We start from the raw sequence: 14,039 nt of genomic DNA on the forward strand, positions 1-14,039 counted from the left end.
TTAATGCAGTTATGTCAGTTTAATTTGTAAATCTTGTCCTTAGTTTTCACAGTAGACATGGATGAAGATGGACTTACAGCTATCAATAATCCCGTTTAATGGATCTGCTTGTGTCCATGTGATGCTTTGATGGAGTTACAATGAAGTAAAGGCAAAAAATCAAGTAGAATAGATTTAAGGCACTGTATTCACTGCCCTCAAAAACAAATTAGGCATTTTGGTTGACCAGTTTCCTAAAGAATGTAAGCTTTCAAAATTGAAATGGGAGATTAACAAATGTTATGCTGTAACCTTGTTTTCCAGTCACACTTCATTTAGATACTGAATATATCACACCCATGTCACAGATAAGATTAACAATCTGGTGCTAAATACAACTTTATCTGTATTTGTATAAGCACAAGGTAATTAGTTAAAGCATGAGTGGAATGCATTTCATATTTTTATTGAATCTTTATTTCTAGTTTATAAAAGATGACAGAAACAAATACAAAGGTCATAAAATCATAACATTAACACAATTGTTAAAGATGCTTTACTGCTTCAATGCACACATATGACTCTTTTATAAATAACAACAAAATACCTAATGGAACAATTAAAACTAATCCTGGGGAGTGTTAATAAGATGTCAGAAATGTGAAATTTCTACATGAGAAATCTTTCTAAGATTTCCATCCTAAATATGAAGAGTAAGGTCATTTAAAGACTGTTGGGGACAGTGCTATGTTATCTCAGGTTATTCAATACCTGCTTGGAAAGATTAAAAGAAAAGTTCACCATCAGTACGAAAGAAAAAAAATCTTCACATGCCAACTTTACAGAAAATGTTGATTATAACAAAAGAGAAAAAAAATGAAATCATGTAAAAAAAAAAATGTAAAAACTTTGCAGTCTGTGAGGTTCACTGTCTGAGCAGTGAATTTAGTTAGGAGCATCATGCACTAAAGAAACACAAGGGGGCACTATAGGGAGTGTACCAGCCACAATGACACAAGATTTCAAGGTTCTCAGATGGAGGTATTCAAAGGAGCCAATTTTCTGATCTCATAACATCCCGAAAACCTCAAAAAATGTTAAAAGACAAACAAATAACATTAATCTTAATTATATTCAATATGCATGTTAAAAAATACAATAATGTTGAATGTAAGCACACAAAATGTCAGAGGAGGTACTTTTAGTTTCAAAGTCAAAGATAAACTGTAGAGATGAAATCTTCCTGAGAATGTCTGTTTGTTCCACATCAGCTGTAGATTGGAGATGTTCATGACATTTCAATATGTCAATAGTTTGGGCCTTTGCTGAATGAACTCCTTCTCATCATGCTAGCGTAGCACAGTGATGGGTCACATACCCCGGGCTGGCCCGGAACGCCAGGATTACCTGGTTTACCCTCTGCTCCATTTTGACCAGGAAGCCCAGGCTTACCAGGAGGGCCTGTTTTGCTGTACCCTTGGGGACCAATGGGCCCTGTCAAGACAAATACGATGAACCATGTCAGCTGTTTGATGAAGCAGGAGTGTGATGCAAATGGCCATCAGAGCAACAATGTGATCAGAAACAGCGAAGAAATTCCAACATTAAATGCCTTCAAAATTGTACTCTTTTGATTTGCCTGGAGCACTTTTTTTTTACATTCTGTAAATTAATTTTGATTTCAGACATGGAAATTAATACACACCAGATTAAAATCTTTAGACTGTCAAGTACAATATTTGTAGTTCAAAAACAAATTTTAAGTTGAGCTTCAAAATTAAACAAGAAGCAGAAGAAGGATAGATAAGCAAAAAGGGTTTTATTGAAAATCATGTGTCAATTAACCCAGTCTGTTGAACAGCTGATGAGAAGTTTAAAACCAAAATCTCCCAAAGAAAGTTAAAACTGTCAAAATCAGACTACTGCTCAGTACTGTCACTCTCGCTAATCGGAGGTTGATTGCTTTGAAAATTTGCTTAGAAATGCTTGTGAGTGTTTCCTGTTGCCTAATTGAGATGTTGCTTCATTCCGCCGAGATGGCTGAAGGGCAGTCTTTTTCTAAACCTACCTCTACATCTGCCCCAAACATTTTAGGTATGAATAAGGTTAATACATATCTACTTTTTGTTTTTCTATTTCATATTTCCTGTTTTTGAAATAAAAAAAATTTACTTAGAATCTGGCTATGAGCAAAACAGATGAAATTTAAATCCTGAGCTTTGCTCAGTAGTGCATAACAATCTTAAACTATAACCCCAACAGAGTTGAGCAATAGTTCTAATAATAATCATACATACCCTTAAGATGTCAATTCATTGTGAAAAGACCTAAATAATTTTAGTGATGTTCTTTCAGTGAAGATAATTATGTGTTTTAAAGAATGAAAAGCAACATTTTCTTACCTGGAGGCCCAGGAGGTCCCTGGTCTCCAACCATTACTTGACCAGGGTTCCCCTTCTCACCTTTGTAACCCGGTTCTCCTACAAGCACAATTATTCCTTTGAAACAATTGGGAAACAAATGTTCTACTATTTTAATGTAATTCTGCTCTTACCTTTGAGCCCGATAATCCCAGGACGCCCTGGACGACCTGGGTGTCCTCTGGAACCACTAAGCCCTTGAAGACCTTGAAGACCCTGGGGACCAGCTGGACCTTGTGGACCAGGAGATCCAGGTTGACCTTGACATCTTGAACAGCTACTCTGCTGGTTGCTTAGCATTAATAAAGGCAGCTCACCTATGACCAGTGATAATAAAGAGGTTACAAAGGGTGCAGTTGTGTAGAAACATCTCTTTGATAAGTCTCTAAGGCTACTCACTTCTCAGAATGTCTCTGCAGATTTGCCGAATGTGACTATCTGACATTGCACTTGTCTGTAGGGGATAAGTGTAACTTGTTAGTCATCCCTGCATGTCAGAAATAATGACTGAACAGCTTTCTGTTTTCATTAAGTGACAAACTTACAGATCTGCCTTCAGGTCCAGGTGGTCCAGGTGGGCCTGTGTCCCCTCGGATCCCTTGTGGACCAGTTGGGCCAGACCGACCTGGTTGTCCAGGCCGCCCAGTTTGACCTTCTGGTCCTCTCTGTCCTGGATCCCCTGCTATCCCTTTCTGGCAAGAATACCTCCCTTATGTTAGAAATGTATGTACCTAAACAAGCTGCACTGATGTATACTAATCCCCTTATGTTCCTCTCAACATACCTCTCCCTTCAATCCCATTGGACCAGGTGACCCCTGATAAACAGAATAAATCATCAAAGACATTAGAAAGTTAAGAGAACTCATGTCTGATTTAAAACTAGTGTATCAACACATCAAAATGCACATCAATCTATTTTATTAATTGCAATGAGTCAAAATAAAAAATCATTTGTAACTATATAGAAAAAAGAAATCCCTTTATTGTCCCACAATGAGGAAATTCTGGTGTTACAGCAGCAAAAAGATTACATCAAAAGTCCCATGAAGGAACAAAGCACATATACTAAAGTCAGCATAAATATTTTATTGAAAATGCAATTGAATAATGTGAAAAAAAAGCGTATGATGTTCTGACACTTATCAAATGGTTACACAAGGTTTATTGTTCTTTTTTTCCCCTGTCTGACAATGAGCCAGATTTCACCTTTTGTCTTTTAGATCAAGAAGAAAATATTTCAATCTGCAACTTGGCAGAATAATTAGAATATATTTGTTTTTTAGAAGATAAAATACACTTAGAGCCTGATCTTCAGGGGGTTTTCGTTGTTTCAAAACAGGTTCAGAAATGTTTGTGCAGGCAGAGCAGATCTTAAAAGAGTGTGTAAATGGATTTGCGTTCGCAATTCAGCAGACAGCATGCGCAAAATGTTTGCCCCATTTTTGTTTTCGCCAATATGCAGATCTTATTTTATTGACCAAACAGCGCAAGTTCATTGGTGAAGGATATGCAGATGTTAACATTTACCACAAAGCAATTGTTTGAATCGGAAGCTCAACTGCATCACCAACTTCTTCACCTTTTTAGTGTTCTGAAAGAAATTTGCAAATTCACGCAAAAGCGTCTGCGGTCATTGTTGCCACAAAGTAGGCCTTGGTACAATGCCAGTGAAATGGAATGATGTACTATACCTATGGAAACATAGTTTGAACTTTAAAGGAAACAAGTTAAATTTCATTTAAAAGGAGAAAAAAAAACTTCTATACAGAATAATACACATTAATGTAGCGGGATAGTAGAACATCTTTATACAGCTAAATCAAATGCAGAAAAAAAGCCAGAGCTTTAATGTTTTGGTATGTTTATAAAAATAAGGTGATAATGCTGATATTCCTAAAATAGGACATGTTTGATTTATGATGACAGAAAGAGAGGAATGTATATTTCTTTTCTGTAAATATTTTTGTCACATTTTTGTCAAGTACATACTTTTTAATAGCATGTGGTGAAATATGTTTTTTGAAAGAAATGTAGCTTTTGACCAAAGTTCTAAAAATGTTAGTAAGATCTTATAAAAAATTATAATAATATGAGATTCAGCTTTCATTATTATCTAATCAGTAAAAAAATCTGTGAAATCCACAAAATTAAACAATATTAATAATGATATTGAAGATAAACTCACTGGAACTCCTGGTTGTCCATGTTCTCCTTGATCACCTTTTATCCCCTGTTGAGATGAGATATTTAAAGTGTATGTTAGAATGAAATAAACTTTCCCCAAAAGGCAGTTAGAGTAATTCAAATATACAAAATGCAGTATGCCGAGTAAGTTCAGTTAAAAGAAACTATATATCAATCATGTAAAGAACAAATTTAAGTTTTGTTATCCATAGAGCTGTAAAATTCTTGCCATAGATGTTGGCTGTTGTGTGAAACTAAAAATCTGCATTGTTTCCAGTAAAAAAAAAAATAGTTAGCTCATCCTATTTAGGAGCTTGTGGTGATGTAAAGCATTCCTACAGAGCTGTGCAGCTCATTCGTAAATCATACCATTGCTCCCGTTTCACCTGTACTTCCCCTTTCTCCCTAAAGAAAGTAAGCACACACAAAAAAAAACAAAAAGAACATGAAAAAATTAGTACTTTGACAAATTCTAGTTCTCCCACAATGCATACATGTTTGATCACATTGTGTCAATATCCACAAAGCATGGTGATTGGATAGGGTAATGTCAGGAAGCTACTTTTTAATCTTGTTTGTTTGATTATAAGCTAGCCAACGATCTGACTGGATAGCTAGATTAGAATGAGATGGATGGATGGATGGATGGATGGATGGATGGATGGATGGATGGATGGATGGATGGATGGATGGATGGATGGATGGATGGATGGATGGATGGATGGATGGATGGATGGAGTAGGTACCTTGCTTCCCCTCTGGCCTGGCATGCCTGGGTGTCCTGGCAGACCTGGTGAACCTGGTTCTCCTGCATTGCCCTTAAAATATTTAATTGAGAAACCAATTTGAAGCAGAGGCAATGAAATAACTGTTTGTATTGATATTAAGGGTGTCCCGATACAACTTTTTCATTTCCGATACGATACCACTATTGCAGCTTTAAGAATTAGCAGATACTGGCTTTGACCCGACATGACATGTATAATTAACACCAGGTTTTATTACATATTTTATGACGTAGAATGTTAGAAAATGCTTAATCAAGTAATATTACAAAAATAGGCAATAAAAGTCAACAAAAAAAGTATGAAAACAAATGACCCATATAAGATGAACCAATGAAAGGAAACTTTAAACAGAAGCAGAGTGTTTCTATTAGCATGAAAATATCAGAGATTGTAGATGCTGGCAAATAAAATCTAATATTAGTTTTATCGGATCAATATCGGATATTAATATTGATTCAGGACATCCCTAATTGATGTAATAGTCAATAACTTTAAACATACATTTTTTTCATGTTAAATAAGAAAAAGGAAAAGTTTAAAAAAAAAACCAATTTTTTTTAAAGTAACTCACCATAAGCCCTGGTGATCCTCTTATTCCTTGATTTCCCCTGTCACCCTTGATGCCCTTGTTTGTTAAACAAGAGATTAATCATTTTACAGGAATTCTTAATGTTACATGCAACACTTTGCTCATAAATATTTGCTATTTCTACCTTCATCATAAATTAGGTTCATTAATGTGTTATGGTTGATTCTAATGCTAAGTTTTTAAATGGTAAATGGCTTCTAATTGTCCAAACACCCCACAGCACTACATTAAGTCATTCTTCCATTCATGAACACATTCATGTTCTGTTGATGGTTCTGTAGTCATGGTTACCCTAGGGCTGACTGACAGAAGCAAAGCTGCCATATAATCTGTGCCACTCTAAACACCAATAGTAGGCAAGGTGTGTGAAGTGTCTTCCTCAAGGGTGCAGAAACTGAGACAGATGGAGCGAGGGCTCGAGAAGGCAACCCACTGGCTACAGGACAAGGTTTAAATGTGTAAGGCTTTACTTTTTTGTCCGTAGCTCAGCTACTTCAGGGTCAACCATAAATAATTAGAAAACACAGCATCAACTTAAGAACAGCTCAGTTTTCTTGCATTTAAACAGAAATAACCACGGAGACTGAAATAGGTCCAGATATCAGTTTTGCTCTACTAAATGATTTTGTTACAGTTTATTTTAGTTAAGCACTGACCAAGCAAAACATATCCTCCTGCCAAACTACACAATTTTCCATAGTTTTTCATTCTAGCTCTCTGCAAAGCACTAGACATGTCCAAAATAATAGAAAATTAAAATGAAATGTTTTTGGGTGACGACAGCATTTAGAATATTATGTAACCACACAATGTGCTGCTCTGTACTGTGTTATAGTTTGGTTTTGAACAACCTTTACAAGCAACAAAAAAAAACATATTATTTTTCACTTTCTCCCCTCTATTGTTTATAGTGGCAATTTAGGAGTCTGGGTTGATGTGAATAGTCACTAGTTTATATTTAACAAGCTGAAACATAAAAAAAACACCCTGAATAAAATTTTTGCATTTGCATTGCTTTGAAATGATTTACAATAGAATCACTATAGTAAGATGAAGTCATAGACTTTGTGAGGGCCAAGTGCTTAATATCACTCCATGCTTTTGGAATTAGTAGACAACAATGACGGCTCTAAGGAGGTGAATTTCTTATCTGGCTTCTTTTGCGTAACATGATTAACATCTTGGAGACACATGCTGTCTTGCATTTACCAAGATTGACATTTCTGGGGGGAAAAATCCAAACTTACCAAATTATAAAAACATAAAAGTACCTGATTGATAGAAAGAAAGCTTTAAAGCTCAGTTGAAATTGTTTTTTTTTTTTTTTCCCGATGATCTTGTTGTAATCCACTGGCTTAGTGTCACAAAGGGAAGCAAGGAAAACACTTTGATCCATGATAAAGATCGAGGACAATTCTGCAGTGATTAATACGATCTAACTGCATAGGGTTAGGTTCTCTTATGAAATAACAATTCTTACACTTATAGAGCAAAAATAGAAACATGTGAATTAACACCACTCTGTAAAAATTGACAATGACATCGCACATTATCTTCAAAAAATGCCTTTTCAGGTTTTCTTTTGATTTCATGTAAAAGTTAATCTCTTGAATTTTAAATCAGTTATTTTGTTTACAGCTTCAGAAAAGTCAAATAATAACCTCTTTCGCATTTAAAGGATTTACCTTGGGTCCTATTGGTCCCCTCATACCAGGTTCACCAGGCAAGCCAATTTCCCCCTGCAAAAGCAGTCTTTTTTTTTAATGACGTACACCAAGCAAAACATTAAAGGTGTTAAGACAATTTGACTCTTACATGTAGGCCATCTGATCCTTTGATGCCCTTTGATCCAGGCTCACCAGTTTCCCCCTTGAATAAAAACGATAATTCTAGTCAAAGATGATTACTACTCCATTAAAACAAATAGGAAATTATTGTTTTACACATCAGCCAATTTTTACCTTTTCTCCTTTCAAGCCTACATTTCCTGGCAAACCAGGAACACCCTGGAAACAATTACTATAGATCAGTTTCTTTTTTAGAATGACAAAAAAAAAAAAAAAAGATGAGACATAGCATATTGTTTTGTCAAGTTTTATCTGCAAAAAACGTGGTAAAAATATTTTCTCCTTCTATACTTACATTTGTAGAATGTTTATAATATACCAATTTTAGGGTTATGATCTACCTAATTACATGATCAATTATATGCTTGTAAAACAACTATCTTTTTATGTGGACAAAGTAGGTATCAGACTGGGATTCTGTTTTGGCCAAGGCGTTTCCTTACATGGACTTAGCAAAGAAGTGTAAGTTTAGTCAATTTAACAAAATCAATGCATAAAGGAATTTCTATAAAAAGCTCTTTTTCATTTAGCACACACAGTTAAAAGTTGGAAAGTCATGCAAAAAATTTGACAAGATTATCAACAGAACTGCAAGAAAGACAAAAAACCCTGAGGGGCTCTCGCCACTAGGGGGTGTTGCAGCATCCCTAGCACCCCCACTACCTTGAATGAGGGTATTGGAAATCTGGTTGAACTTAAAAAGCAAATGTATTCTACAATTTAGTCTAAAATTTAGTAGATTTGGGAGAAAATTAATTCTAGTGGAATAAAAATAATTTCCTTAGTACTGAAGAGTTGGCTAAGTTTATTACAAGCATATATGTGAAAATAAGGTGTAAAGAATTTTTTTAAGAATATCTACCATAAATATAAATAACATTTCTGATTAAAAAATGGGGTTGCTGGTTGTCTTTGAAATAATAAGGGTAGCAGAGCAAACTGAAAATTATAGTGGGGTAAGACTGCCTTAAACTTTTTATTTAACAACACTAGTTAATGCTGTTGTAGCTTATTTGCTGTAGAATAAAGGGGTCATTATCATAGTGCTATATGCTGTTTAAACTTGAAGAAATGTAGCGTAGTTTCTTCCTTTTTAGATGAAATACCTCTCTAGTTCTCATCAGGTACAAATTGGTTTAAGATTTCAAGAGCTATTGACTTACAGTTTGTAAATCTGTCCCAAATTGTTAAACATCCCAATGATCATTATCATTGTGATGGCTCCTCAGCTGGAACAGTTTGTTCCTTGAACAGAATTCAGAGTCCCTCAATCAGCTTTTTTCACTCTCTGAGATATTAGCTGGCTAGTTACATAAGGGTTATCCTGGGAGGACCTTCTGGGGAGACAAGACTAATTTACTGGCTGTCAGTGCTACTATTTTGGCGATTATAGTTAACACAGTAAAGTCTTAACTCAATATACTACTTTATGCCTGCAGCTGTTTGTGATTTGTGAATCTACAGTGCATTGCTGCGGCATGGGAGGAAAAGAAGAGATTGTCTTTGATGTTCTTTCTGTAAAAATGTTTGAAATCTGTACATGTAAATACAGAAAATGTTGGCTTTTCTTAGCAAAAGGGTTGAAGGTTAGTCAGACTGGGTGGTAAGTTCATTTGAACATACACAATTTTGCAGTGTTAAAGTGACACACACAGAGTACATTTGGTCCCACTTGGAATTCGTGTTCAATTAATTCTCTACATAGAGTATATCTTACTCCAGTTGTTGACAGTACATATTTAACACTGTGAAATGTACTATGGTCCTGGCATTGAGTCTCAGTTTAATTTAAATTAAACTGTGACTCATATTGAGCTCTGACTGTATATATAGGACTACTGTTATTTGGGAGGGAATGTCACAGCTTGTCTATTTCTATGATCAGAGGTTGGTAGAGTAGCCAAACATTGTTCTTTAGTAAGAGTAACACTACTTCATCATGTTTTTACTCAAGTAAGATAAATAAATAAAACTAATGAATTAAAAGTAAGGGAGTATCTGCCAAAAAGGCTACTTGTGGGCTACTGAGGAAATTCAACTAGTTACTTTTAGCCCTTGATTTCAGCCTTAATAATAACGCGAAAATACACATTAGTCTATCTTATAACATCAAAGTTAAAGACATAAATGCTTATGGTTGTAAACAGACAACACAGGAATACTTTAAGTGTTCTATGTACAGTACCTTTTGTAAGGCACTGTATACAGTTTACATGTCTACTCACAGGATGACCTTGCCTTCCGTCAAAACCAGGATTACCAGTGGCTCCAACTTCACCCTGATACAGCAGAAAAACAATATCAGACTCAGGTCCGGCAGCCTTATTGTATTCCTAAATGATTTGCAATGCACCCAATCTATGTAAAAAATTAAAACTACCAAAACAACTGAATGAATATTGATAATAGATGTCCCTGTTTGAACTGAACAGCAACATAAGTTTCCTTTTAATTTAGTTTTAGGACCTAAAACCTATATGTCTTTCTTTGGCAACAGTACACAGTTCTCCAACCACATGCCTTTGCTACTTCCCTTATCTCTAAATGACATTTGCAACATGAAACATATTCAACTATCAGCTCTTCCAAACCTTTTGACCGGGAATTCCATGAATTCCATCTTTCCCATCTCTCCCAGGGAAACCCTGAAATGAAAGAAAATTAGTCTGGCTAGTGTCTTACTATACTTGCAACGTGAATTTAGACATATACTTTACAGGCGTTCCAGGGAAACCAGGTGGTCCGGGAGGTCCTATACTTCCTTTCCCCCCCTGAAGATAACACCCTCCAGTTAAAGAAGAAAATGTTGCATCCCATGTTTAGAGTCCAAGCTGTTTAAGTTTTTTAAAAAAATTCTATATTCTTACCAAATGACCAGGCATACCAGGTAACCCTGTGGTCCCGGATAATCCCATTGACCCCTGAAAGAAAGGCCAAAAGATTTAAAAAGAAAGATTACAGTTTAGAACAGAGATGTAACTGTTATATGTGTTGAAACTACTCAGGCAGTTTTTCGATAAGCTGTTAAAGATTACTAAAATAATTTGACAGCCCTTTGCCCATCTCAGTAAAATCCATCTGTTAAGTCATATTTAACCTCATAACAATGTGATTACTAATGTCTTAGAATATACACATATGCACAAAATTGTTGGTACCTCTTGTTTAATGAAAGAAAAACCCACAATGCTCATATAAATAACTAGAATTGACACAAGTCCTGAGCTGTTTCTGTAGTTATGCTGCTACAGGCTTAGACTTAAGGAGGACATAACCTTTTTCATCATTCTGAATCATTCTATCTCTCTCTCTCTCTCTCTCTCTCTCTCTCTCTCTCTCTCTCTCTCTCTCTCTCTCTCTCTCTCACTCTATATATATATATATATATATATATATATATATATATATATATATATATATATATATATATATATATATATATATATATATATATATATATATATATATATATATATATATATATATATATATATATGACACAACATAGGCCGTGATTAGTTTTGAACATCTCTCTACAGAAGCCCTCTGCAAAATACATCACTATGTCATCCAAGGTGAATCTGAATGAGAATGATGAATGATGGAGCATCTGTAAGGACACCTCTTACCTCCCTGCTAGACCATGCAGCTACAGATTTAAGCTAAGCTTTCCTGAACCTTTGAGACACTTTAGCTTTCCAAGACAGGGACCTTTAATGACTCCTTGCTGATTGAAAAGGAAAAGTTTGAGAACAGATTGCGTCTTAGACTTAGACGAACTTTATTGTCATTTTGTATTTTTAATTATTAGTATTCTACCCTGGATAAAGAGTATATCCTAGGGGCAAAAACAATTGGACTCATTCAAGTGGAAAACCTGATTTCTTGTTCAAATATTTGTTTTTATTTGTCTCCTATAAAAACTTGTTTAAAAGTTGATTGCCAATTGGCTAGTTTTACTGGTGGATGATCCAAAAGCACTGAAGCCTGGTCCTGCATTTAAGTCATACATTTTGAAATCATTGATTAGGAACCACATATAACTCTGCTTTAACAAAACTGAATTTATTTTTTAGCTAAGAACTGTCCATCTACACAAATATATAGAAGACTTATAAGGAATTGCCTGTATTTCACTGCTTATGTAACTTCTTCTGACTCAAGTTTAAGTGCTTGTTTTACAGTGGTTCTTATAACATTATAATTTTGTTAGTAAACTAACAGAAACTATGACAATAAAGATAAAATGGTAGTTGCATAATCTACAAATTATGCAACTGAAAACTGGAAATGAATAAAGTAAAAGGGTTTTGTTAGTCAGTCCCATGACCCACATGAGTTTTAACACAAGACACCCTAACAACTTTACAAACCAATAAACAAAGGTTGACAATAACTTCCTTTTATAGACCCCAGTAACAAACAGAATGTGTTGCTGACTGTTTCAACCTTTTTTTAACATCCTATCATCTCAGCTACAAAAAAAAAAAATCTTTAAAATATGAAAATCTGTACCAGACAATATCAAGACAACAAAAAATTGTATTTTATTTTAAGTAAAATTCTTCTTGTGTCTCTCTAAGAAAGGGAAAATATATCAGCAAATATATGTTAAATTCTAAGTAGCTTACTAGAGACAATGATGTATTTTCAGCAGAGTAAACAAACAAAAAAAAATCTGTCTCTTGTTGCTATATATTTTAAACATATGGTTTCCAGTGATTAATGTAACCATTTTCAAATCCGGACTAATGTATGTTGCAGGATTTTCCAGAAAGTCAAACGTTTGATCTCATAAAAACCTTGACAGGTAAATGTGTTTTTGCACTTTCGACTGGAGATGAGATTTACTGCTCTTTGAATGAAGCCGGAACTTTTGGAGCTGTTCCTTTTACCACAGCATTCAAAATTTCTTTTCATATCTATGTATGTTTTTTTGTTTTTTTTTATTCTCACTTTTATTTATATACTTGTTATGTTATGGTCTGGCTTCAGGGGGAATTTGTTTACAGTATATAGCCAGGCCCAGGAAGGTTTGGAGTTGAACCCCTCAATCAGGGCAGTCTCTATTCTGTGGTTGGCATGGAAACCTGAATAGAAGACCTCAAATCATATGGTCATTGTTAAGAAGGTATTTAAGTGTTGAAACACAACTTTTTTGATAATATCTGATGAAGGAAAGGTTTGAGATGAGCCAGTAGTTCTGCAGGACAACAAACAGTTTGAGTTGGGGTTCAAACCAGCAGCTCCTCAGCTGCAAAATAGCCTGCATCCTACTCCACTAATGTTATCCCAGTATTTATTTAACTAAAAATGGTCAAAGTTGATATGCATACATTTTTTTTACCTTCTCTCCTTGCTGTCCAGGCAGTCCAGGTAATCCAGGCAAACCCCTCTCACCCTGAGCAAAAGAAAAAACATACTTACAGTAAAAACACCAAAGAAGTCAGAGAGTATAATAATCATTCTGTTAAAGGAGACACTATATTTTTGGATCTGTTCCATTTTAGATCTAAATTATTCAGCTTTGCTCAATATATTGTATACTGAATCTCTAAAGTCCTCATTATTCCAACTCCGTTGACACCCCTTTTAATCTCCTTCTGATGTTTGTCTGAGAGGATCAAATTTCAATGCAGTAACACTTTACCTTTTTACAATACTTCCATCCATCCATCCATCTTCTAACACGCTTATCCCGAGTGGGGTCACAAGGGGTACTGGTGCCTATCTCCAGCAGTCATTGGGCAAGAGGCAGGGTACACCCTGGGCTGGTTGCCAGTCCACCACAGGGCAACACATAGACAAACAGGACAAACACACATTCACTCCACACACTCACATCTAAGTGGGGTCACTAGGGGTGCTGGTGCCTATCTCCAGCTGTCTACGGGCACCCAGGACAGGTCGACAAACAGACAACAACCATTCACGCACCTACTCACACCTAAGAAGAATTTAGAGGGACCGATTAACCTAACAGGCATGTTTTCGGACTTTGGGAGGAAGCCAGAGTACCCGGAGATAACCCATACATGCTCAGGGAGAAAAAGCAAACTCCATGCAGAAAGACTCCGGGTCGGCAATCGAACCCGGAACCTTCTTGCTGCAAGGCAGTAGTGCTACCCACTGCACAATACTCCCAGTCATTCTCCATTTCAAACAATGTAAGCTAGAATGTAGCCACAACTGCCTTGACTCAGATTCATAGAAGGGGGGCTGCAATACAA

General features: G+C 35.6%; 1 protein-coding gene across 2 annotated transcripts in view; it reads right to left on the reverse strand.

The window, feature by feature from the left end:
• Nucleotides 1-438: 438 nt before the first annotated feature.
• Nucleotides 439-14,039, reverse strand: part of col21a1 (collagen, type XXI, alpha 1) — a 29,744-nt gene continuing 16,143 nt past the window's right edge. For both annotated transcript variants that reach the window (XM_038296268.1, XM_038296269.1), the window contains exons 12-29: nucleotides 13,157-13,210; nucleotides 10,677-10,730; nucleotides 10,527-10,580; nucleotides 10,401-10,454; nucleotides 10,035-10,088; nucleotides 7,924-7,968; nucleotides 7,778-7,831; nucleotides 7,648-7,701; nucleotides 5,945-5,998; nucleotides 5,332-5,403; nucleotides 4,955-4,990; nucleotides 4,587-4,631; nucleotides 3,184-3,216; nucleotides 2,945-3,091; nucleotides 2,799-2,853; nucleotides 2,534-2,716; nucleotides 2,382-2,459; nucleotides 439-1,473 (exon numbers count right to left, since the gene is read on the reverse strand). In XM_038296268.1, the coding sequence (XP_038152196.1) occupies nucleotides 1,286-1,473; nucleotides 2,382-2,459; nucleotides 2,534-2,716; nucleotides 2,799-2,853; nucleotides 2,945-3,091; nucleotides 3,184-3,216; nucleotides 4,587-4,631; nucleotides 4,955-4,990; nucleotides 5,332-5,403; nucleotides 5,945-5,998; nucleotides 7,648-7,701; nucleotides 7,778-7,831; nucleotides 7,924-7,968; nucleotides 10,035-10,088; nucleotides 10,401-10,454; nucleotides 10,527-10,580; nucleotides 10,677-10,730; nucleotides 13,157-13,210 (1,314 nt within the window). In that variant the 3' untranslated portion in view covers nucleotides 439-1,285. The remainder of the gene's footprint in view (nucleotides 1,474-2,381; nucleotides 2,460-2,533; nucleotides 2,717-2,798; nucleotides 2,854-2,944; nucleotides 3,092-3,183; nucleotides 3,217-4,586; nucleotides 4,632-4,954; nucleotides 4,991-5,331; nucleotides 5,404-5,944; nucleotides 5,999-7,647; nucleotides 7,702-7,777; nucleotides 7,832-7,923; nucleotides 7,969-10,034; nucleotides 10,089-10,400; nucleotides 10,455-10,526; nucleotides 10,581-10,676; nucleotides 10,731-13,156; nucleotides 13,211-14,039) is intronic.

This window comes from Cyprinodon tularosa, unplaced genomic scaffold (assembly GCF_016077235.1).
Source record: "Cyprinodon tularosa strain WSP-4 unplaced genomic scaffold, ASM1607723v1 ctg37, whole genome shotgun sequence".
NCBI classification, from domain to species: Eukaryota; Metazoa; Chordata; class Actinopteri; order Cyprinodontiformes; family Cyprinodontidae; genus Cyprinodon; species Cyprinodon tularosa.